At 36.1% G+C, this 26282-nt stretch overlaps 1 protein-coding gene across 6 annotated transcripts in view; it reads left to right on the plus strand.

Moving 5' to 3' along the window:
* SMARCA1 (SWI/SNF related, matrix associated, actin dependent regulator of chromatin, subfamily a, member 1) overlaps positions 1–22131 on the plus strand; it is a 73249-nt gene extending 51118 nt beyond the window's left edge. For 2 of the 6 annotated variants that reach the window (XM_044235042.1, XM_044235045.1), the window contains 6 exons: positions 589–711; positions 3025–3157; positions 6013–6131; positions 6244–6456; positions 20169–20310; positions 21321–22131. In XM_044235042.1, coding sequence (XP_044090977.1) covers positions 589–711; positions 3025–3157; positions 6013–6131; positions 6244–6456; positions 20169–20303 — 723 coding nt within the window. In that variant the 3' untranslated portion in view covers positions 20304–20310; positions 21321–22131. The remainder of the gene's footprint in view (positions 1–588; positions 712–3024; positions 3158–6012; positions 6132–6243; positions 6457–20168; positions 20311–21320) is intronic. The other 4 variants (XM_044235040.1, XM_044235041.1, XM_044235044.1 and 1 more) reach the window with 3 other exon arrangements.
* Positions 22132–26282: the final 4151 nt, after the last annotated feature.

Below are 26282 nucleotides of genomic sequence, written 5' to 3' on the forward strand. Positions count from 1 at the left end.
ATATGGGCTCTTTTTATACTGCAAAACTTTTTGTTTGTTCCGGGCTTGAGATTTTATTATATAATGTTGGTGTTGGCATAATGACATTGTTACTACCCTATATTACAATATTACAATGATGTATTTTGTTCCACAGTTATAATTATTTTTTAAAATATTTTATTTATTTATTTGTCAGTGAGAAAGAGTACAGGCAGGCACAGTGGCAGGTGGAGGCAGAGGGAGAAGCAGGCTCCCCGCCAAGCAAGGTGCCCGATGTGGGACTCGATCGCAGGACGCTGGGATCATGGCCTGAGCCGAAGGCAGCCACTTAACCAACTGAGCCACCCAGGTGTCCCCACAGTTACAATTAAATCTGGAATATAATGTGGCAAGTAGCAAGGGGTTTAACTCTAAAATACCATGCAGCACGTTAAGAATGGTTTTTATCTTGGTAATATTGTACTTAGATGTGGAGAAGATTATATGTCATTCTGGTATGACTTTATATTGTTTACTGTTGAAATAACTCTAAGATTGATATATAAATATACACCCTTAATTAATTTTTCTCAACAGTTTACTTATAATTCATCTCTTGATTTATAGGTCCCAAGGAATCCCGATATTCCAAATCCAGCTGTGGCTCAAAGAGAGGAGCAAAAAAAGATTGATGCAGCTGAACCTCTTACACCAGAAGAGACTGAAGAAAAAGAAAAACTTCTTACCCAAGTAAAATATTTTAAGTGACTGAAGTGTTTCTAGTTAACTGGTAGAAAAAAAATACAGAACACCTTTACCTTTTATTGTATGGGCTGATTAGACACATCAGCCCAACACACAGGTCTAGTTTGTAAACATACATTTACATCAGCTATTCCTTTTTTTTATCCTATTTATAGAATACACCCATTTGGAAATGCTAGGAAATACATAAATGCAAAATATAAGTGTCAGTTATTTCTATGAAGTCATACATTTTATCAATTATGTTAACCATGTATGACTCCTGATAAGCAATAAGTACTAGCATATTCTTGAAAGTTTACATTTATTTTATTGATTGTAAACTGTCCTCTGAAATTATACTCTACTAATCTTTTATTTATGGGCTAATTTCATAATTTTCAAAATGCCTTTTATCCTGTCTTGGAAAGAGCTTTAATGTAACAGTGAGAGAGTTCTGAAACTTTGTAAGGTGATTATTGTATAATTAAAAGCTAATAGTTACTAAATATGGAACGTTTTCATTTGAACAAAATAATAATGCTTTCTGGTCATTGTGGCTTTAATAAGTTATGACTGTAGAAACAATATACAAATAATCTATAGAAGATGAATAATCCATAGGAGATTAAAAAATTATAGCTTAAAAGACTTTTGCAAGATAATAAACAAACGTGTATACTTTATGAAACCACCTTAGTGTAGAAAGATGCCAGCAAGATTTATTTATTCAACAAATTCTTTTGAACAATATGCAAGGCACAGTGTTAGGAAAGTTGCCACATTAATTATTGAGAGATAGTTTTTGTATTTATATCTTATTTATTATATAGGTTTCTTCTTTGTTATGATGTGTAATTTTACTGAATGAATTTTTACAAATAATATTCATAAGTTTTTGAGCCACATGCCTGGAAGTTGTAAAGTTTAGTTTGCAAATGTAATTGCAGTTGGCCGTTAGGACTTACTGCAGAATAAAATAAAACATTTAAATATTCATGTTTTATTTTCACAATTTATTTCCTGAACATAAAAATAAAGTTATGGTCTTAGAATGCTACTTGGCTTGCAGTATATGGTGAATGTATACTATATTGTGAATATACAGTATCAACTGAGAAATTGCTCTAGTTTGTAATTAGAAGTAAAATCAATTTTTTGCCCCTCCTATTAGTTGAATTCACCTTTAAACAGTTTCTCTGGTGACTTAAACAATTAATCTTTTAAAAATATCATGGCAAAGATACAAAATGTGGGGTCATCTGAAATCTTCATCAGCTAAAGGCTTGAGATAGAGTCTTGAATAGCCAGGGATATCACATTGTTATGGGTTTGGATATAAGGAATGGAAAAAAATTCTTGGTTTTATGACTTCACAGACATACTAATAATACCAAAGAGATTTAAGACATGATTGGTTAAACTGTTCTGTCTTTTAATAAAGAAAGTGAGTGGGATCAATAATATTCTGTTTATAGAAATTCTATTTATGAATGCAATTTTGAATAGAAATGATTTATTCACAGTAGAGTTGATCCTAGACAACATGGGAGTTAGGGTGTTGACCCCCTATGTAGCTGAAAAATTTCCTGTAACTTTTGACTTAAATAACATCCTACTGTTGTCTGGAGGCCTTACCGATAGCATAAACAGTTGATTAACACATATTTTGTATGTTACATGTATTGCATACTGTATTCTTACAATAAAGTAAGATAGAGAAGAGAAAATGGTATTAAGAAGATCATAAGAAAGAGAAGATACATTACAGCACTGCACAGTATTTATTGAAAAACCCATCTATAAGTGGGCCTACACGATTCAAACACATGTTCTTCAAGTCACCTGTAGTTTGGAATGATGTGAAGAAGAGCTTCACATTTTTTTCCGCATTCTTATTTTTTCCTCTGTGTTTTTTGATCTAATGCGATCACATTCCTTTCGTAATTTACATGGGGAACAGATCTTTGAAAAAAACTGTTTAACTACTAGAATATCAGGGTTTCATTATTTGTATTAGTATTTTTGTATCATTGCATTTATATTTTAATGTAGGCATCTATTAAATACGGAATTAAAAACTGCACAATATCTTGGAACTATAAATCCGTTCATGGAGAGAAGTACATTCTCTTCATGATAGAAAAGCAGTTATTTTTATAGCACTCAACTTCTCTTTCTAAAAATACCTGGGATTTTGTAAGGAGGGGCACTTTAAGTCTTTTAAACTATTTTTAATGTATCATTGTATAGAAAGTAAAACAATAAATGGTTTTGCTAATTTAAGTTGTATTGATAATGCTTAATTTCTGTTCACAGGGATTCACAAACTGGACTAAGCGAGATTTTAACCAGTTTATTAAAGCTAATGAAAAGTACGGAAGAGATGACATTGATAATATAGCTCGAGAGGTGGAGGGCAAATCCCCTGAGGAGGTCATGGAATATTCAGGTTTGTATATGACCTTAAAGATAGTATTTAACTGTAACCTTATTCATTTCTTTAGTGTCAATTTAGTTTATCATTGTTCAGAGATCTTCTAAACTTTTTACAAATAAAGTGTAAGTGAAAATATAAAATATAATTGTATTTCCACAAAAATGGAAATTATCTAATTATCTAAATTATCTAATTATTGATTAGAATTAGATATTTAGAAATCATCTAAAAAATTATCTAAATGGACTGCTATTATCATCAGTAGTTAGCTAATAGAGATAAATAAAGCCCTAATGAAACAAAGGTAGCTATTGAATGAGCGTTGAAAAATTTAGTTTCCCACTTTCCCATCTCTGGAATTTGGTCTTCTGGGCAATTCAGATCTGAGACTTTAGGTTCAAAGGATTGGCTTAGTGTCTTTCTAGGTCATCCTTGAAGTAGAAAATTCCTCTCAGGCCATTTTATATCTTCATACACCCTCAGGGTTCCAGTCAACTCCAGGCAGGTCATGTGCATTCCATTAACTTGGGGCAAGCTGGAATAGATCTAAAAAGCCTGGTTGAATAAATCTTTTGATTGGCTCTAGAATCATCTCTCTTTCTTACTCAGCTGTGTCTTTGGTCTTGAAGCATATGGAGTTAATACTAATTCCCATGTCACAGCACATCCAACCTCAGGCTTCTGAAACAAATCTTATTAAAGATAGGTAATTATCTCTAGCAAGTTTTCTATATATAGGATAGCAAGTTTCTAACTTCCAAATAGGTTGAACTTTCACATTTAGTCTGAATATGAACGGTTTAGAGTCTAGAGCATTTTTTCTTACTGAAGCAATAATACAAAGTAGGTTTAGATTTCAGTGTTGACCTCTCAAAGCCTATTTAGCTTAACAACTGAAATTCTGTGTTTTTTTTAGTGGTAAATAGCAGGGAGGAAACGTTATAGTACTAATAATTACACTGACAATTGACACAAGTTAGGAACAGCTTTTAATTTATCTAGAGTGTTAGTGCTTGAAGAAATCCAGGTTCTTAGAGAAAAGATGCTTTTTATTTTAGAAATCTGAAAGGGTTTCTGGTGATTACCAGGGAATTTTGAGGCTGATTATATTGAGTTTTTATTTCATATAACATCAAATTTAAGAACTACCTTTTCCTTGATTCCAGCATAACATTACTATTACTCTTAAGCTTTATCATATAGTTTAGGGCATTTGGGGTCTTAGAGAGGGCAAAAATAGATGAGAGAGAGAAATTCTAGTAGCAAGAATAGAATGAAAAGAGTCTAAGAGAGATTTTGTGCAGAGAGATTTTTCTGAAATAGAATTTTCTTTAAAATAGCATCAATGTGTATGAAATTGTAAGAAAACAAGTGATTAAAAAAATACCATGTCAGATGTCCTGGTGGCATGACTACCTCAGGACAGCTTAAATAGGGTCATGTTAGAGGGTAGGGAGATTAGAATGACTTCATGTAGCTTGTTGTAATAAAAGAAAATACAATTGGCTGTTTGTGGGTATATATACATAGCAGGCATTTATATGATGAGTGAATAAGTAGAATGAAAAATGAACACAGGTGCTTATGAAAGTCAGAAAGTGAGGCCGAGATGGGTGGTTAATGTCCAGTGCAAAGAAGAAAATGGCCCACTACAGTACCAATTCTGTGCTCTTGGCTGGATGTTTCCCCCTCAAATTTCTATGTTGAGATCATAACCCTCAGCGTGATGGTATTAGCAGATGGGGGCTTTGGGATAGGTCATAAAAGAAGAGCCCTCATGAATGGAATTAGTGCCCTTATAAAAGACCCCAAAGAGCCCTCTTGCCTTTTCCACCATGTGAGGAGACATTGGGAATATGGTCATCTATGAACTAGAGTGTGGACTCTCACTGGACTTGGCATCTGCCAGCACCTTGATCTTGGAACATCCCAGCTTCTATAACTGTGAAAAATAAACGTTTGTTGTTGAAGCCCCACCCCCACAAAAATAAATAAAAGTCAGAGAGCTCGAACATTCCTTTTATGATAGGCTCTAAAAATGAGAAGTTTGAGAAGGTAGAGTATGGTATTAAAAAGTCTTTCACTGAAGTCATAACTTGTGACATAATACAGCCAAATTATTTAAATCATACATAAAATTTGGGTGACTTTGTTGGGTTTTTTGTTTTTTGTCTTTAAGAGAAAAGGCTATTTCAAGTAAGTTTAGAAAATAAGGTACAGGTCATTGGAAATATTATAAGTATAGTGAGTGGTTCCAGAAGTAAAGCAAAAGTTTTGGTATAAATTGCTGTTTCTTAGGAAGTTTGAGTAATCTGTTGATAATGGGTTTCATTTTTTTTAAGATTTTATTTTTTATTTGATAGGCAGAGATCATAAGTAGGCAGAGAGGCAGGCAGAGAGAGAGGAGGAAGCAGGCTTCCTGCAGAGCAGAGAGCCTGATGCGGGGCTCGATTCCAGGACCCTGGGATCATGACCTGAACCGAAGGCAGAGGCTTTAACCCACTGAGCCACCCAGGTGCCCCAGTGGGTTTCATTTTTGGTTTTGCATGCTGGAAAGCTATGTTCTTTAAGTTTATATGGTCACCCTCTCTTCTTTTTATATGTTTGGTCCTTTCTGTATCATGTTTGAATGAACACATAGCTTAAATTAGTGTCTGTAGTATCTTGAAATTCTAGTCATTTGGTGTTGATAACTAAAAATTCCATATTTCATGAAAAGAAATACATGAATTATTCTTTATTTTTATTAATTCTTTGTTATCTTAAAGAATTATTAGGGATCTTAATTCTTTGTTTTATAGCTCCTTGGATTCATTTGCTTAAGATGGTAGTACAGTTACTGGAAAAGTAATAATTCTGTTTTTCAGCTGTCTTTTGGGAACGTTGCAATGAATTACAAGACATTGAGAAAATTATGGCTCAGATTGAACGTGGAGAAGCAAGAATTCAACGAAGGATCAGTATCAAGAAAGCCCTGGATGCCAAAGTACTATGTTTCATAATTTTCAAATTATTATTAGACTATTTTAATTGACAGGATGATTAGCTTTGAGTTATTGCACATTTAACTAAAATCACTATTTTGTTTAAATTTACAGATTGCAAGATACAAGGCTCCATTTCATCAGTTGCGTATTCAGTATGGAACCAGCAAAGGAAAGAACTATACTGAGGAAGAAGATAGATTCTTGATTTGTATGTTACACAAAATGGGCTTTGATAGGGAAAACGTATATGAAGAATTAAGACAGTGTGTACGGAATGCTCCTCAGTTTAGATTTGACTGGTTTATCAAGTCTAGAACTGCCATGGTATGTATTCTTTTCTTACTTATTTCCTTCAACTTTTTATCTTGAAAAATCTCAAATATATTCTTCATTTAGATTCTCTAATTGTTAACATTTTGTCCTCTGCCCAGATACATACTTAACATACATGCATAGAATCTATATATACATATAGAATCTGTATTTTACATTCAGAAATATATCTATATTCAGAAATATATACCTGTATCTGGTATTCATAAATCTAAAAATCTAGATTTCTGAGCCAATTGGTAAGTTGCAGACATCATGAGTGTTCATCTCTAAATACTTCAGAATTTATCTGCTAAAAATAAGGACCTTTTCTTACATAACCATAATAGCTTTATCCTACCTAACAATGTTAACATTGATTCAGTAATGTCATGTAGTATACATTCCCTGTACAAAATTGTCCAGGTGTTCCCAAGGCATCTTTCAACTCTTTTTTTTTAAAATTGATGATCCACGCAAAGTTCACATACTACATTTAGTTGTTGATTCTCTTTAGTCTCTTTCAATCTACAACTTTTTGTTTTTCTTTTTGTTTTTTATGACAGTGGCTTTTTTAAGGTGCCTGGGCTTATTGTGTTGTAGAATGTCTCACATTAACTCATTTGCTTATTGTTAAATTTAGGTTAAGCATTTGGGGCAAGAATGTACGTAAGTGATGTGTACTTACCACATCACATCAGGAGGCTCGTTGACATAGGTTGTCCACTCTTGGTAATGCTAAGTTTGATCACTTGGTTAATCTAATGACCACCAGAGCTTTAAAGGTACCTTCCCCCTTTGTAATTAGGCAGGTGATACTTGAGGTGGTATGAATGACCTAAGGATTTTTTTTTAAAGATTTTATTTATTTGACAGAGAGATCACAAGTAGGCAGAGAGGCAGGCAGAGAGAGAGAGAGAGGAGGAAGCAGGCTCCCTGCTGAGCACAGAGCCCGATGCGGGACTCGATCCCAGGACCCTGAGATCATGACCTGAGCCGAAGGCAGAGGCTTTAACCCACTGAGCCACCCAGGCGCCCTAAGGATTTGTTTTTAATGAGAAGGATTTTTTGCTCAAGTTGAATCTTTAAAAGAATATGATACAACAGAGAATAATTAAGTAGAAGAGATATTTTAGCTTTGTGCAATTTACTTCATTACTTTCTAACATGAATTATGTTCCTGTTAAATTCTACTGCTGCTTGACAGTGTTCAAATTGATACTGAACACTTTTTTAAGTGCAACACATTTTTAATGTTAGGATTGTCAGTCTTTTTTCAGCTGAGGTAATTAAGACAAAATAGATTTATATAGCCTAAAAATTAAAAGCACCAGAAACAAACAATTTAAACAATGGACATTTTATTTTAGAGAGGTAGAGAGAGAGGTGGGGGGAGAACAAGGCAGAGGGAGAGGGAGAGAGAATCTTAAGCAGGCTCTATGTCCAGTGCTGGAGCCCAACGTGGGACTTGATCTCACAACCCTGAGATCATGACCTGAGCTGAAATCAAGAGTTGGCCGCTTAACTGACTGAGCCACCCACGTGCCCCTGAACAATGGACATTTTTAGGTAGTTGGTATCTATCATAAGTGTTTTCTTGGCCTGAAGTGTGAATAGGGGTGTGAAACAGTGCTTAATACTTTATTTGATTCATTTTATATTTTCAGTTCAAGCTGAATAAAAGGAAAAGAAAAATCTGAGTTGCTATATTGAAGACACTAATTTGGGTAGATACTTTATAAGATCAAATATTTCTTAAAACTTGAATATAAATTTAGAGTGGTCTTGCATTATTAGAATGTTTATGGAATACATAATGCTGGAGAGCTAGCAAATACTTTGGATTAAGCCAGGATTCAAAAGGAACTAGAGAAATTGGAATGATGGACAGGTTAAGTCTCACAACATGACATTTAATAGGGATAAATTTATTTATTTATTTATTTATTTATTTTGAATGTGTAGAAGAATATTTATTTTTTTAGTTAGTTCAGTTAGCCACTGTATGGTACAAAATTTAAAGTGCTATGCTTACACAAAAGAATATGAAGAGGTATATATGTTAATAAGATATAATAGGAAGATTGAATTAAAGATAAAAAAGATAATCTGTAGCATGAAAAGCTGATGTTTGAGAGAGGAAAGAGTTGTTTAACAGGGTGCTTTAGATAATTGCAATAGGTTATTGAAGAACAATGTAAATAGCTTTTCTATTATTTTTGAAAATGAGATTCTCTTTTGACTGAAGACTTTGACGGTGAGCTAGTTGGCCTTTAAAGGTATCTTCTAGCACAGTGCATTTATGATCATGTTTAGCAGAGAACTCCTTTGAAAAGCCATGGATTTAAAAATTTTAGCCATTTGGAGTTTTATGTGTGTAATGATCTAATGTAGAGCAGCATCAACAGCTTGTAAAAGACAAATGCCTACCTGCATTTGTCAGTGAATCATGTTTCAGTTCATAAGTGCCCTTTTATGTGATAGAACATTTGCTGAATTTTGAGTATTATTTCAATGATACCTTACTCATTTTTTAAAAGGTTGAGAGTTTAATGCTGTTTCCAGTTTCTAGAATCATTAAACTAAAGCAGAGGATGAAACAGATTCAAAAGTGCAAGAAAAACCTTACATTATTTGTGATAAGAACATGGCTATAGAACCACATAACTTTATTTTATTTTCTAAGAAAAAACCCTGGTATATTATTATCAACCACTAGATGTCTCTGAACTCCTTTGTAAAGATTATTTCCCTCGGTCTTCTACAAAGCATTTACTTCTTTCTTTACCAAGAGATTTAAATCTCCAATGTATATTTTCCAAAGAGCAGATATTAACTAATTATGTGATTACAAAGTGAAACCTTTATTTTGTCTGTTAATAATGAAGATACCTTTGTCCTTCCGTGAGGTGGAATTTATGATTTCTAAAGAATCTGTAAGAACATATAATGGTTTATTTCATATTTAAATATTTTAATCCAAAGCTTTTTGTTTGTTAACTTTTCTGTCATATTGTTTTTATTTCCCTCCTGGTTAGTGGATAATTTTTGTTTATATTTCTGGATTTAGAGTATAAGTAATATATTTTAGAACATGCATATAGTTAGACTGTCTTTTTGGAATATTTCATGGCATTATCAGTCATTAAGGAATTAAAGGAATGGATTATTAATAATTCTAGATGATCCCTTTGCCCTGTTATTTTATTTTATTTTTTAAAGATTTTACTTGTTTGTTTGACAGAGAGATACACAGCTAGAGAGGGAACACAAGGAGTGTGAGTGGGAGAGGAAGCAGCAGGCCTCCTGCTGAGTAGGTAGCCCGATGCGGGGCTTGATGTGGGGCTCAATCCCAGGACGCTGGGATTGTGACCTGAGCCCAAGGCAGATGCTTAATGACTGAGCCACCCAGGCACCCCTGCCCTCTTATTTTAAATAATTGTTCTTTTATAGTGAATCACATGCACAGTCTAGGAAGAGGAACTTCCTCTTGAAGAAGGCAGTTGTATTTTCCAAAGTTAATTTGTTTGATTGAAAAATCCTATCTTAGAACTACAAAGGTTGTAATTTGATACATTATGTGAGTGTGTCACTGTGTTCAAATTAAAATCTTACTGAGTAAACTTTAAACTTAGCTTTACTAAAGGAGCTGTCTTTAAAAAACATAGTTTTCTTAAAGGTGACTCTTCTTTCCCAGAGATACCAATAAATAGTGTGAAATACTTTGGAAAAAAGTGAGAACGTTGATAGTTATATTTTATTCAGCCATTTCAGAGTACTGAATATGTGGCTTCTGACTTAACAGTCTTACAGTGCTTAAAGGCATGAACCTCCACTTCTAAATATGTCTCACTTTGAAAGCCTTCAGCTAAAGTACGAAGATTTCTTTGAGGCTCTTCTCCATTTAAAAATGCTGGCTATACAAAAGAGAAAATGAGTTTTAGTTCTATTTCTATGTGCTAAAAAGATTGTGATTTTTTTCTCTGAGGACTTGTGTGGTCTTTAAGTAAGTAATCAGTCACTATTGAGCTTGCATAAACAAGTAGGAAGGATATGATCAATTTAGATTTTTAAGCTCAGAGCATGTGAATCGCCTTACCATTTTCTTGCTAAGAAAGATGTCTTATAATGGGGTCTTAATCTTAGGACTTTCAAAGATCAGAATTAAAAGGACTTTACTAAGTGACTATTAGGAAATGAATACTCTGTGTTTATATAGTATCCTTTATGTAATACTTGCCAATCTGTTTACTAACATTAGCTCATTAATTTTTTTGCCATTCCTTTTAGGGAGTGAGTTTCAGGGTATTATCTCCATTCGTTTAGTAACAGACTTAATGTGACTGGGAGATGTGAAAAGAATCTGAGAGATTCAAAAGATCTAGCACGTTATTCAAGTTTACTGGAAAGGGCATGTGGAAGATACCCAGAGTTTAATTCCTTAGACCTCCCTAGGTGCTTTTAAGGACTTATAGGAGAAAAGGCAGAATTTTAACTCTTTGAGAAGAAGAACATTTCTTGATATAACCATTTATTGCATCCTTTGCAGGGTTGCTTTGACTTTTAATTTTAGTCCAAAAACATTCTTGCCTTTTAGCCTCTGAAGAGTTTTTTCTTTCTCCTCTCAGCCACCTCAAGAAGCTGTGTGCTCATTTGCCTGTAGCCATGTACCTTGGAGTTGAATCATAGTATTAGTAATGAATTGTTTACAGTTACCCTGTCTTAGGTAGTTAAATGAATTTTTCTGATAGCATCTCAGAGAAAGAATTGTACACGGTCATATACAGTGTAATAAAATTCTACCTTATTACTGTTTGTTTTCAAATCACAACTCTATTATTAATCAAAGTGTTCCTTATTTAAAATTAAGACAATGACATTCCTCATTAGAACTGTAGGAGAAAAAAATACTTTTTAGAAAATATTGCTATAGCTTTTTATTAGCTTGCTTCCTTTTTATGGATTTATCTGTAGCAAATCTTAATTAGGTTATTAGTTTGGGACATGATATTTTATAAATTATCTGTCCAATTACAGAGGATTTTTTAAATAGATACTTTAGAAAAATGAAAGTCAAATTCAAAAATTTCCAACTCATTCTGTAGCCACAATAACACTTTTGTGCTTATGCAACATAGTCCATAAAATTTCATACATAATGCTGCTTGTGACTTTTTATTTTATATATTAGTACTTAATTGTGTGTTAATAGCCAATGTTGGTATCTTAGAGCATTACAATGAAATATGAAAATATGATTTAATACACTATTGGTAAAATTGGTAAACTGTAAAATATATTGATGGGTTATTCTTGACTCTAGTATTATTAAAATATGAAAAACAAAATATATTTATGCTCATGGGGTAGTGTTCCTCATGCATCTAAAAGAATAAAATGTTCCTTTTGAGCCTTAATTTTAAAAAAGGTTCTATACAGAGGCATGTATAGGAGAGGTAGTGCTTACCTTTGCCTTGAGGGTTAGGTTAGAGGAACTGCTTCCCAGAAGAGGTCCTTCTTGGATCTGAGTCTTGAAAAACTAGGAGTTGGCCATGGGACTACATTCCAGGTTGTGGAAACATCATATGCAAGGGTCTAAGCAAGCACAGCACATTCAGAAATTGCAGGTAGGTTAGTATGGTAGGGTGTGAGGAGGGAAGTCTTGGGAGATGAGGAAATAGTGGGCTGCCAAATTATGAAGGGCCTTGGCTGCTGTTCCGTTATTAATCTAGAGGAAATGGAGGGAGTCACTGAAAGGCTTTACTAGGGCAGTGACAATGATCAGATTAACATTTTAGAAATAGTGTTCTATGGAAGTGGGCAAATGTCTACCTCAGTTACCACATAAGCTGGTATTATCCAAATTTGTATCTCTGTCTTTCCTCTGTTCCTCCATTTTTTCCCCTTCCCTTGGCTAATATATTCACCATCTGCCCCAGAGTCTTGTTTTGTTTTTTTTTTAACTTCTGCTCTTTTAACCTTCAAGTGAAATTAAGTTATATCTAAAGGGACCAGCAGGACACCTTGCACAAAGTAGACATTTAGTGAATAAATGAGCACGGAACTTTTGTGCTTCCGTTGACTTCTATCTCATAAACTCCTATGGTTGGATCAGATTTAGATAAAAAGTAAAGAAATCTAGCAATGAGTTTAAGTTCTCTTCTTTTCATCTACCTTTTCCTAATGATTGTCTTTGTTTGGCTGTCATCCCTGAAGGTTTTATTATTTCATAAGCTTGAATAGCCTGTTATAAATATGTGTTTTTATTAGCAACTGTAGTATGGAATTGAAGACTGAACTGTTCTAACAGTCTGAAATATGATAAATGCACTAATGGGAGTCCGTTTTATGTATTTTTACTTATGTGTTTTCTTGTGAAGAGATGACAATAACATTTTATAAATAATGATGTGTAAATGGCATCAGTTAACTAAAAGTATCATAACGTTGATACTTGTTTGAGAAATATAGAATATATTTATTGGGCTATTAACTCCCATTTAACTGCCAGTATGCTTGGGCCCTAAGATTCTAATATAGAATGCTGTTGCTTTTTCTTAAAGTATGATAGAGGTTCAAAAGTGACAACCTGGAAAATATACCACAGAATGTACAGTTGAAGCTATTGATTCTTAAAGTAAAGCTAAGGGAGTTAATAAAAGAGCAAAGGAGAAAAACACCCATTTTGTTTTACTAAGAAGTATAGAAGAAAATTCTGACTTTATAGAACTACCTACAAATTTAGAGGCACAAATGTGGAGTGCAATTTATTTATTTATTTATTTATTTTAGGCCCTTGTTCATTCACCTGCTTTTGACTTTGAACTATATAACAGGCACAGACCTTCTGTCATTCAGACTTAGGTAGGCTTAGTGTCTAGGATTTTAGTATATAGGAAATGTAATGTGGAGCCTCTTTAATCTCTTTCAATAAGTCACTTCAAGTCTACTGATGCTTTCTGTGCCTTTTGAATTGATGCTTTGAAGCTGAGTGTTGGGGCAAAGGATATTTGAACTTGGTGCCTGGCATGATTGATATTCACTGCACAGTAAGGGGCAGTGCTGCTTATTGCAAACATTTCATCATTTATTAAGTAAAGGTAGAGATATATATCCTAGGATTCAAAAGTTGGAACTTGGATGACTTTGCATTGAGTAGAATAACAAATGATTAGAAAGGTATGGAAAACTGAGGCAGCATAATTTGTTTAAAGTAAATCTAAAGGGGCGCCTGGGTGGCTCCGTGGGTTAAGCCGCTGCCTTCGGCTCAGGTCATGATCCAGGGTCCTGGGATCGAGTCCCGCATCAGGCTCTGTGCTCAGCAGGGAGCCTGCTTCCTCCTCTCTCTCTCTCTGCCTACTTGTGATCTCTCTCTGTCGAATAAATAAATAAAATCTTAAAAAAAATAAAGTAAATCTAAAGACTATAGTTTAAAACAGGGTTTACCAAACTACAGACCCCTACCCCGACCTGTTTTTCTATGGCCTATAAGCCAGGAGTTATTTTTACATTTTCAAATGGCTGGAAGAAAATTAAAAAGCTATTATGTGATATGTGAAAATGATACAAATTTCAAATTTTTGTATCTGTAGATAAGGCTTTATGGGAGCACAGCCACACTCACTCATTCGTGTATTGTCTATAGCTGCTTTCATGCTACCGTGGCAGAGCTGAGTAGCTGTGACAGAGACTGTGTGGTCTGCAAAGCCGAAAATATGTCCTGTCTGGCTTTTCACAGAAAAAATGTGCGCTCTGGTTAAATGAAGGATGGGTAAAGGGAGAGGCTCTTTAGCCGAAAAGAGAGGTGTTTGGGAGGTCTGGTGGTGATTGTGGTGGTGGCCTGAGAGCTGCCTTGTAATATCTGAAGGATTGTCATACAGAAGAGGGAACCAGTTTGTTCTCTGTGACTTCAAAAATTAGACCTAGAACCCATTGTGGGAAATATAAGGCAGTACTGCATTAGGGAACATTTTCAACTTGTCCAAAGGTGGAATACACAGCCTTGGGAGGTAATCTGTTGGTAGTGCCATCATTGGAAGAATTCAGAAAGACCAGCCAACTAACTAGCAGAAACCCAGTAGAATGGATACAGCATCAACTTGAACGATTTTTAAAGATCCTAATCTTGAGAGTCTGTGACTTTATGAACTCATGCTATTGAGAGTCTGTATCAAGGGAAGATTTCCGAGTACAAAATACATCTTTGATTACATCACCAGTTCTGCTCAAAAATCCATTAATGAGATCCTTTTGTCAGCTAAATTCAGTAAAATTCCTAAGTTCTTCACTGTTAGTGTCTAGGTTCTTTGCCCTTTGATCCAAACTTAGCTTTATCACTCTTACTCTGTACAGCATCTCCCAAGTACTGCCCTGAAGAAATTTGTTTAACTTTTTAAAAATCCAGTATTTCCCACATGTGTATCAACACAATGCTTTTTTTTTGCCACAGATACTAACACCAGTTTTCCATTTGTCATTTTCTTTTTATTTTTTGAAGATTATATATTTATTTGAGAGAGAGAGAATGAGAGGGAGAGAGAGCATGGGGGAAGAAGAAGTAAAGGGAGAGGGAGAGGTAGAGAATCTCAAGCAGACTTCATGCTGAGCACAGAGCCCAGCACAGGGCTTGACCTCATGGCCCTAAGATCATGAGCCAAAACCAAGTGAGACGCTCAACTGACAGAGCCACCCAGGCGCCCCTCCATTTGTCATTTTCTCACCCTCTTCAGTTTTTTTTAAGGTTTTTATGTATTTATTTGACAGAGAGAGATCACAAGTAGGCAGAGAGACAGGCAGAGAGAGAGAGAGGAGGAAGCAGGCTCCCCGCTGAGCAGAGAGCCCCATGCGGGGCTCGATCCCAGGACACTGGGATCACAACCTGAGCCGAAGGCAGAGGCTTTAACCCACTGAGCCACCCCGGCGCCCCCATCCTCTTCAGTTTTTTTATTGTTTCTTGCATCCTCTCTCTTCCTCTTGTGTGCTGTTTTTCTTCCTCCAACTTCATTCTTAAGTCCAGCCTTGATTGGGAAATGGTAAAGGATAATTAGACCACAGAATTGTGGAAACAGAGACCACAAGAAACATTCCCTGTAGCCCCAGGAAAATAAGAATATAAAGATGTACATGAATTTAGAAGAATATGGGTGTGAAAGGAGAAATTGTATAAGGTGAAGGTGCTTTTGACATAATGAAATTTTTCATTCACTGAGTTATTCAAAAAGCGAGTCACCATTTTTATTGATAATCTGGCCTTTCGCCTTGTAATTTCTGGTTTTAGCTAGTGTTCTGTTTATGATACCAACCGTATAGTCAGTCAGTGCTTAAGCATGTGAATAAAAAATGGGGTTGGTATCTGTAAGGAAAGGTGACATTACATATGCTAGGAAGGTAACATCCATACTGTTCCATTCCTTGGTGCCTTTCTCTTGAGAGGGTATTTTTCTGTGTCTGGAGTAGTTAGTGACATGTTAAAAGGAATGAAGATAAGAACTTATTATACAGTCTATTTATAATCATTTGGAAATGTTCTACTTCCCTGAATATGAGACAGTCTCAAAAGTATTAGTTTTTTCCTCTGAATCACCTTATATGAACCATGAACATGTATCTAAAGATATCTGCAGTCACTGGCAACTATTACTTATTGAGAATAATAACAGCCAGAGGGTATAGCTTAATGATTCAAGAATCATCTTTACATAAAGACTCTATCTAGTCTCCCTAGAAACCAACAATCAAATCTTATCAGGGCCAACCTAACCCTTTTTATAAAAGATAAATTGGATAACATGCTGTTTAATTTGTATGTGTGTTATTGAATGAAGCTATGAAGAGTATTTGGTCTGCATATTAAAGATACCACTATTGTTTTGGTAAGTAAGGATGTTATTTTTCCTGAATTATTTAACCTTGGGTAATTGGGGATGCAGGAGATACTTGAATGTGCCAGTGTTTTGTAAGGTTATTTTTAATAAATAGTAATTTTTTAAAAAAACACTAAGGAGAATTTGTTTTTCTGCGTAGACTCTCTTTGGTTTTCTGCCTCCTTTTGGGCGTGAAATTTTAGAAAGTAGAAAATGCTTGGATAGTTGGTAATCTTTCCATATGTTTCATTTCCTATGTTGTATATCATTTTTTCTGGCTTATAATTTGAAAGTTAAAACCATTTGCCATTTCTTCAAAGCGTATAGGTTGCCCAGGACCTAAATGTTCATTGCAGAAAATGTGGAAAATATAGTCTAGCATGAAAATGAAAATAATAGTTTAGCATTTGTCCTATGTTCAGAGGTATCTGCTGCTGACTATTCATAATGTTGTAGTTACTATTCTTTTGCTTTTTTTCTCTGTACATATATACTGTAAGATGTGTCTGTGTATTCCATTTTCTCTCTCTCTTTTTTAAAGATTTTGTTTGAGAAAGTGAGTGAGAGAGAGAGAGAGAGAGCACAAGTGGGGGAAGGAGTAGAGGGAAAGGGAGAAGTAGACTCCCCACTGAGTGGGGCCCAACATGGTCAGGACTCAATCCCGGGACTCAATCCCGGGACTCTGGGATCCAGACCTAAGATGAAGACAGATGGCTAACAGAATGAGCACCCTGGTGCCCCTCCACTTTGACATGATCAGAAATTTAGTTCTCAGTATTTCCTGGCTAAAAATAATACTTCTCCAAACATTCTTTTGTAAATTTTTGTATACATCTCTTACTTCCTTCCTTTAAGTTTCTAGGAGTGGAATTGTTAGTTCAAAAGAGGAAATTTTTAAAATGCTCCATCGATATTCCCAAATTGCTTTCTAGAAAGGTATAGAGTTTTTTTTTCATTTATTAATTTTCAGGATAACAGTATCATTATTTTTTCACCACACCCAGTGCTCCATGCAATCTGTGCCCTCTATAATACCCACCACCTGGTACCCCGACCTCCCACCCCCCTGCCACTTCAAACCCCTCAGATTGTTTTTCAGAGAGGTATAGAGTTTTTTTTTTTAACGATTTTGTTTTAGTGACCTCCACACACAAGGTAGGACTCAAACCCACAGCCCAACATCAAGTGTTGCGTGCTTCACCAACAGAGCCAGCCAGGTGCCCTGCAAAGTTTAGTGCAGTAGTCTGTTTGGGATGCCATACAGAATACCACAAATGGGGTGGCTTAAACAGAAGTTTTTCCACAGTTTTGGAGACTGGAAGCCCAAGGTCACAGTGCCAGCAGGGTTGGTTGGTGGAGAGGTCTTTCTCCCTGGTTTGTAGATGGTGCCTTCTTACTGTGCTCTCACATGGTCCTTTCTCCGTACGAGTGTAGAGAAAAGTATCTCTGGGTGCCTCCTTCTCCGCTTGTAAGAACACCAGTCCTGTTGGGTTAGAGCCTTACCCTTACAACCTCATTTAAGTTTTATTACCTCCTTTAAGGTTTTATACTCAAACATAGTCACACTGTGGGAGTGTTAAGCTTAAGCATATAAATTTTGGGGGGATACAATGCAGTCTGTTAACAGGCAGTAACACTGGCATCCCATCATCAGAGAATGAGAGTTTCCATATCCCCATCTTTTTAAAATTTTTATTTATTTATTTATTTTAAAAGATTTTATTTATTATTTATTTGACAGACAGAGATCACAAGTAGGCAGAGAGGCAGGCAGAGAGAGAGAGGAGGAAGCAGGCTCCCCGCTGAGCAGAGAGGCCGATGCGGGGCTCGATCCCAGGACCCTGGGATCATGACCTGAGCCGAAGGCAGAGGTTTTAACCCACTGAGCCACCCAGGCGCCACCCCATCTTTTTTTTTAATGTAGATTTTAAACTTATCTTTTTAAAAATTTTTATTTATTTGGGACAGTGCATACACACAAGAGAGAGTGAGTGAGCAGGCATGCACAAGTAGGGGAAGCAGAAGGCAGAGGGAGAAGCAGGCTTCCCGCTGAGCAGGGAGTCCAATGTGGGACTTGATCTCAGGACCTGGGATCATGACCTGAGCCGAAGGCAGATGCTTAATGGAATGAGCCCCCCCAGGCAACGCCTGTATCCCCATCTTATTGCCAACACTGGATCTATACAAATACACGTGCGTGCACATATCACTGGCAATTTAATAAAGATGGCATTATTTTACTTTGCATTTCTTGGATCTTTAGTTTCAGTGAAAATTTTTAAAATATTTGGATGTTTTAATTTTCTGTGATTTCTATTATATTTTTCCCATATTTTTGTTGGGGTTCTTAATTGCCAATAAATGTACATTTTCTCCATGTGTTTAGCTATTTTGTATGTATCAGACATTTTTGCTTATACAGAAAAGGAACTATAAAATATTATTTATCTATGATTTATCTCTAAACACAGCTGAGTATACAGGGTTAATATGTATGAGTACCTATGTTAATGAATCATATGTTTAATGCTCACCATACATTCATGAAAACCGTTTATAGTTTGGATGCATTGATTCGCTGGCAGTGAAATACAGATAGTGGCAAGGTTAATGCAGCTGTTGTTTGCCTTGCATTAACAAATTCGGCAGCATTTCCTGAGATATGCTCCTCAGAGCTCTAATCCCTCAAGACATCCTCTAAGAAGAGATTTCTGCTGGTTCATTAGCTTTGGGAACTGCTTGCAACCTACATCTCCCATCTAGTGCTTGACGGTGCTCAGCAGGAAGTTAAGTCTCTGAGAAGCCCTGGAGTAGAGAAATCTGTTTGACATTTGTAACCGGAATATTTCCAAAACTTACTTTGGCAATAGGACCTTCCTCTCTTTCCTGTTTATGTGACTTTTGTTACCTTTTAATTTTGAGAGGATTCACAGGATATTATACAAAAATATATAGGAAAGCCTTATTTACCCTTCACCAAATTTTAACCAATGGTAACATCTTACGTAACTATATTACAGGGTCACAATTAGGAAATCCATATTAATACAATCCATAGAGCTCATTCGTATTTCATTGGTTATACATGCACTCGTGTGTGTGTGTGTGTGTGTGTGTGTGTGTTTCAGTACAGTTTTATCACATGTAGGTTTTGTGTAGTCAGCACCACAAAGACTCCCTTATGCTGGTTCTTTTTTTTCTTTTTTTTTTTAAAATATTTTATTTATTTATTTGACAGAGAGAGAGATCACAAGTAGGCAGAAAGGCAGGCAGAGAGAGAGGAAGGGAAGCAGGCCCCCTGCTGAGCAGAGAGCCCAATGCGGGCCTCGATCCCAGGACCCTGAGATCATGACCTGAGCCGAAGGCAGCGGCTTAACCCACTGAGCCACCCAGGTGCCCCCTTATGCTGGTTCGTTATAGTCGCACACACTCTTCCCCTTGTGCTAGTTCCTGACCACCATTGATAAGGGCTCTATTCCTAAACTTTTGTCATTTCAAGAATGTTCTATAAATGGAATAATATGATAAGTAACTTTTTGAGATTGGCTGTTTTCACTCAGCGTAATTCACTTCGGGTTCATCCAGGTTGTTGTGTGTCCCAATAGTTCCTTCCTTTCTGTTGCTGAATAACATCTCGCAGTATGGATGGACCACCATTTGTTTACCCATTCACCCACTGAATAACATTTACCCCTCCTCATCTTTTTGGTGGAATCTATTAATATCCTGTATGAATATTGTTCTGAAGTATACCAACTTAAGAAATTCTGTACCACAGAAATGATGCCATTAAACAATTACTGCTTTTTAAAGATTATGTCTCAGTTGCAGAAATTAAAACTCTCTTATTATCTGGTTTAGGAATTCCAGAGACGCTGTAATACTCTGATTTCTTTGATTGAGAAAGAAAATATGGAAATTGAGGAAAGAGAGAGAGCAGAGAAGAAGAAACGGGCAACTAAAACTCCAATGGTAAAATTTTCAGCATTTTCCTAACTTTTAGGTAGATCTCATTTTTTTTTACATAATTAAAATGCCTATATTATGTTTAATGCCACATGATACCTATTATAAAAACTTTTTATGAAGTGCTGATTTGTTTTTGACAGAAAAAGAATATGCTACAACCGCATTCCCTATTTGTTTGTAGAACATATGGTTAGGAACTCCCTAGTAACAGGGCTCAGTATTTAAAAAAAAAATTCCTCATGACTTTAAGCAGAAGTATAATGCAAGTAAAATCCTTTGAATTGAGACTCTGGTTGTCGTGGGGGAGTAGGAGAGGGGTGGGGGGATGGGGCTGAGGTTGAAACTGGGAGTTCTGATTTGATCAAATAAGTTTTCTGATCTTTGTGGAACTATGAGTATAAATAAGAACTTTGAGCAGACAGCAAAGCTTTATTTGGTTTACTTGGTCATAAATTAACTGTTGAATAATAAGATGACTTGATTTTAATCTAGTCAGGTTGCCTTGTATAGCTACAATTTAAAATATTCTTTAATAGATCATTTTATTTGAGTGTGGTTAAATAAACTACCATATTTCATCAAGTCTAAGATGGCTTCCTCTTGTAAGACACAGCATTATTTTGTGTATCACTAAGTAAAACTGCTGCCAGGTAACTAATTTGTCGTCAATGGTAAGATGCATCCTGATTTCAGAGGTGCTAAAGTGAAAAAGTAACGGACATCATAGAATATATGAAATATGGTATTTTAATATCTATCATATGGTTTTAAAAAGTAATACATTCATAAATAGCATTTTGTCCAGAAAACTTTAAGTATTAAGTAGTTCTTTAAGATGAAAGTACATTTATAGTACCATCTGTAAGTAGACATTTGCTGACTATTTTTGATGGGTATTTTATGTCTTTTCTTAAAAAAAAATCTTTGGAGGTTATTTTACATTGGGTTATATATTTTGTTGGGCTATATAGAACATTAACTGTGAGTATAACATTGAAGTGAATATTCATGTTAAAATTTTTTTTTAATGCATTTACATCCTAGATTTAACATTGTTGGGCCATTTAAAAATGTGCATATTGGAGCAGAACATTAAATCTGTTTCCATTTTAGTCACAGAAAAGAAAAGCAGAGTCAGCTACTGAGAGCTCTGGAAAGAAGGATGTCAAGAAGGTGAAATCCTAAAGCCTAGAAATAAAGTTTTAAATGGGAAACTGCTATTTTCTTGTTCCCATCTTCAAATGCTAATTGCCAGTTCCAGTGTATTCATGGTACTCTAAGAAAAATCTCTTTGGTTTTGATTTCTTGCATATTTTATATATTTTACAATGCTTTCTACCTGAAATGTGTAGCTTTATATTTTATGCATTCTAGTATTTTTGTGTACTGTATTTTGTGCATTTCATGTCTTCATCAAAATCCTCTCAGTCCTTGTTCTTTTTGAAGCTTGTGCTGAGGTTTTAGCTTTTCTATGTTTTATATGCCGCTGCTTTGAAAGAGAACCTAGATTCTATAGCTGTATTATTGTTGTTTCATACTTTAAATTTATATGGCTGTGGAAAAATGAATTAAAATGATTTGAGGAGAAAGACTTTTTCACTTCTTTGTTGCTTTCTTTTCTATTGAGTATGGGCTTGTATGTGTTACTGCATACTGTGATTAGCATAATAATTGTTTCTTTTGAGGTCATCTAAATATTTTTTTCCTAAAGGAATAAAGGGTGAGAACAGAAAAATATTAAAAAAAAACCCTAATATTTGATACTGTGCTTGCTGTCAGTATGCATTACATTTAAATTATTCTCTAAATATTCAAGTGGGAAAATATAATAAAGAAATGTCTATAAGAAATTTAATTATTTCCTGTGTTTTGTGCAGTAGAAAAATAGTTGTGTTTATTGAATTGCATTGCTCACTACTGTGTATTTGGTTGAAAGTTAAAGCTTTGCTTGCTGAATTGTGCATGATCTTCTGTCCCATAGAGCCAGTTCGGAGGAGTCTGGGTGTAACATGTAGATTTATTAACAACTAAGTTAAGAGTACAAAATAAGTGCTATGCATGTAGAAGAAGGGGGTCTGGCTTCTATAGGAATACGATTATGCTCGGATAACAAACAATTTCAAAGTGTCAGAGGTTTTATACACCAAGGGTTTAGTTCTTGCTCACACTACAGATTCCACGCAAGTCAAAAGGATATGAGGATGGGGGGGAGACCTCTTCCACACAGTCACTCAAGGTTCCAGGCTGACTGAGGCTTCAACGTTTTGTATTGTCGCTGTACCATCTGGAACATGTGGCCTTTTCCGCTGCTGCTGTAGGAGAAAGGCTGAAGAATCTCATGTAGGTTCTTCATTACCTAGGTCCAGACGTGGGACATGTGACAAATGTCCCATCTATTTATATTTCATCGTTCTAAAGTATTCACATGGTCCTGTGTGTGTGAAAGATGGCTGGCAAATGTAGAGGAACAAGCGGAATGTTTTACATTACTGCCTCTGCCACAGGGCCTGTTGGCTCAGGAAAGAACCTGTGTCTCTCACATGGAACTGTTAGCATGTGATTAATCAAAATCAAGGTCAGGTTATAAGGGAACAGGGAAAAATGGATTGGAATCTAGTGTGAAACACATAGCAAATAAGCAAAGCAGGACAGTGATTTTAGTTATCAAAACAACGTTTGGATCACTAAAGAGTTGCTCCCTCCCTCTACCAAAATCCTTTACATTTCCTATCCGATTCTATCTCTGGCAAAAGTTGGGTAGCCATGAAATTCACACCCTCAGTCTTCTCATAGGGGTTCTGACACCTAGGAATCGATCTAGAATGACAATCCACTGTCTGCTGGACTCTTTCAAGTCTTCATTCATTGTCTAGATTTCATATTTCTTACGGCCATGCTTCTGATTGGATTCCTTTTACTGTTTCTATTCTTAGGACTTAGAGTCTTGTACTCTGTTGGAAGTTGGGGTGAAATTGAGGTGCTATTAGGCAATGAAGTCAGGATGATACTAGGTCAAGGGACCAAGAGTTACCCAAATCTGTCTTAACTACCCTTTCTGTAAGGTCCACAAAACAGGTGAAGGTAAGCAAATTAATACAGCAGTACCTGGTGCTTTGACTCCAAACTTCAATCCAGAGCTCTTAAGCCCTAAATAAAATCTTGGAATTTTCTACTCATTGAGATTTAAATGCTGTAGTTACCTGGGCTAGAGAAAATGATACCTGAAGAGGGTTTTACTGAAACCCCCAAGTTTTGTGTACTGAAAAGTGAGGGGTGTGGACTCTGATCAATAAGCTTAGCATTTCTTTTCTTAGGAATTAAGATCTAGGGTGGGAGCTGATAGAATTAGGATCTTTAAACTTCTTTTGTGGAAATTTGACAATCTCTGCTTGTTCTTTCTCTGTTAACCCTGAGGGGTTAATAGCTAAGCTGTATGTCACTATCTGTTTTAGGGGAGAAAATCTGAAGGTAAGTTCTTCCAGCCTTTTCATGGGGCCATTTTCCTGATCTGTATCATGACTCTTAGGAGATTTTCTTGGACCAAAGAGAAGTGAAATTCAACTCTCCAGGATGTTCAATGAATGCCTCTGGTGTCGTCCTCAGAAACTTGTGAAATGGTTTTATCCATGACATTAACCTAAAGATCGTACTATATTTAGTGAAAAATTCACCACCTACTCTATTCCTTATCTTCGATTATGTACAGCATTATTGTTGAACATAACCTACCAAGGAGGCCCATGCAGTGAACACCAGATGATGATAGCACAGTCCAAATAATACAATGTTGGAGATACAAAATGCCCCGAGTCTGTATTTGAAACCTCTTATTGTCCGTTCTCACAGAGAAATTAAAGTGTGATAGACAATTCAAAAGTCCTGGGAAAGAAATCCCATTTCAAATGAGAGACTGAGACTGATAGGGTAGTAGCCCTAGACCTAACTGCCCTTTTGAGGAGAAAAAGCAGGACATGTAGTTTACCAGCTGCTTGGAGGCCAGGGGAAGCAGAAGAATGTGCTGTTTTCATGACAATCTTGCAAATGTATAATGATCCAGCCCACCAGCAAAAAAGGTCCAATCAACTGTATGAGAATCTGACCCTCCTGATACCTTATTTGCAGAATGTGCAAGAATGGAAGTGAGTAGAAGAACAGGGACCCTGAGTGGTTTTCTTCACTCAGGACCTCTGTAGAAGACAAGAGGTGAATAGGTTTTTCAATAATCCTCCCACAGAGGCACTCGGAAAGCATCTGTCTTGATCCACTGGGTACTCAGGCTCTAATTTCCTTAGAATCAAAAGAAGGTGGTGAACTCAGTAATCTCTCATTTGCCTAATAGCCATTTGTATCTCAATCTTTATTGCACAGCTCCTTTATCTGCTGGCTCCTTGGCCTATGAGTGGTTTTGCTATATGGAAAATCTGGGTACTTGTTGCATTATACAATTCCCCCTTGAAATATGCCCCCAAACTGGATTCATTGTCTGAGACCTCCCAGTTAAGAGAAGGTATTGCAGCTATCTTAGGTGCTGGGTGTTTGCTTTGAAAAAAAAAAAAAAAAAAAGAAAAGCCTGAACTCAACTGGTGAAACTATCTACTGTCACCAAAATAAAATGCTGTTCTTTCCCAGTTACTGACAAAGGTCTCCACTCTGGTCTGTGTTCCTCCTCTATAGTGCAGTAGCCAATGCAGCCAGCTAGTTCAGATTCCTGTGCCAGTTTCAAGGCCCATGGCAGTGCTGGTGTCCACATCACTTTCTCTGTAGCTGTTCTTACCAAATCCTGAACTAAAGTTGTCATCAAATTTCAAACTTCTGTTAGTATTCTATTCCATGTCTCCTTCATTTAGTTTGCCTAAGCTATCCTCCGCAATTGACAAGGGATAAGATTTTCCTGTGGTTAAAATACATGTAGCTAATGCTGTTTGTCATGTCCCCTGTCCCTCAGCCTTATCATTTTTGTGTACTCTAGCAGATTTGAACTGCCAGTATCTCTTTGTCTAAGGGCTTTGTCTGAGGACTCCATCAGAGGCCTTGGAAGGTTTTTCTACCCTTTGTATGATAGACTGGGGAAACCCAAATTAAGACACTCACCTTGTGTACATAGTTCTTATCCTTCAGTTATTTCATTAAAAGGTATAGAGTGTTTAAGGAGAGTAATGACCGTATATCATTTATCTGTTCATAGAAGGTCTACCTCTCTGTGGACACTTAGTAGGTGATAGGATTACATCAGGATATTCTACCCTGGTACAAAGTGCTGGGTTCTGATTTCTGTCTGTAAACAAAGGAAACTTTCTCATATAACCAACAGTTATGGCATTGGGAATTATCATTAGGCAGAGGTTAAAGGGTTCCCAAGCTTTTGGTAAGGCCAAAGCTAGTGCCCAGTCTATGGTCTCTGGAAGTGTTCTCCATGGTAGTTGGTGCCCCTTTCCTGTAGCAGTGGTCCATTTAGATAATTGGACCAAGCATTGCCCTTTCTCCCTATACTATGACATACAGCCAGTACAACAGTCTGGTGGTACCAGGCTTTTTCATCTGTTGGCCTAGTGACCGGATGATTTGTTCATTTCCTGATACATTGCTTCCCTACTGGGGAGAATTTCATCTAGGCCATTGTGGTCAGATTCAAGCTGTGCATTTCCACTGTCTTTCAGCCTTGTCTTCCATATTGCCAAGACATGTTTTGTTAATTTCTCATCATGTTCTCATGAGATCCATTTTAGAAGTTGTTCAAATAGTACTACCAAATTTTGTGGTCCATTTTTGAGGATTTCTATATATGGAAAATTGATGGTGAGTGTCATGTAGGTGCAGTTATCTACCTCCCATCATGAATACAGTTTTGAGCTAATATATTTCCTTTAGTGATAGAGATCAAAGTCTGTTTACTATATCTAAGACAGTAAAGATCTTTGCATAAGGTCTTGTCTTTTTTTTTTTTTTAAAGATTTTATTTATTTATTTGACAGAGAGAGATTACAAGTGGGCAGAGAGGCAGGCAGA

Source organism: Neovison vison, chromosome X, assembly GCF_020171115.1.
Source record: "Neovison vison isolate M4711 chromosome X, ASM_NN_V1, whole genome shotgun sequence".
In the NCBI taxonomy this organism is placed as follows: Eukaryota; Metazoa; Chordata; class Mammalia; order Carnivora; family Mustelidae; genus Neogale; species Neogale vison.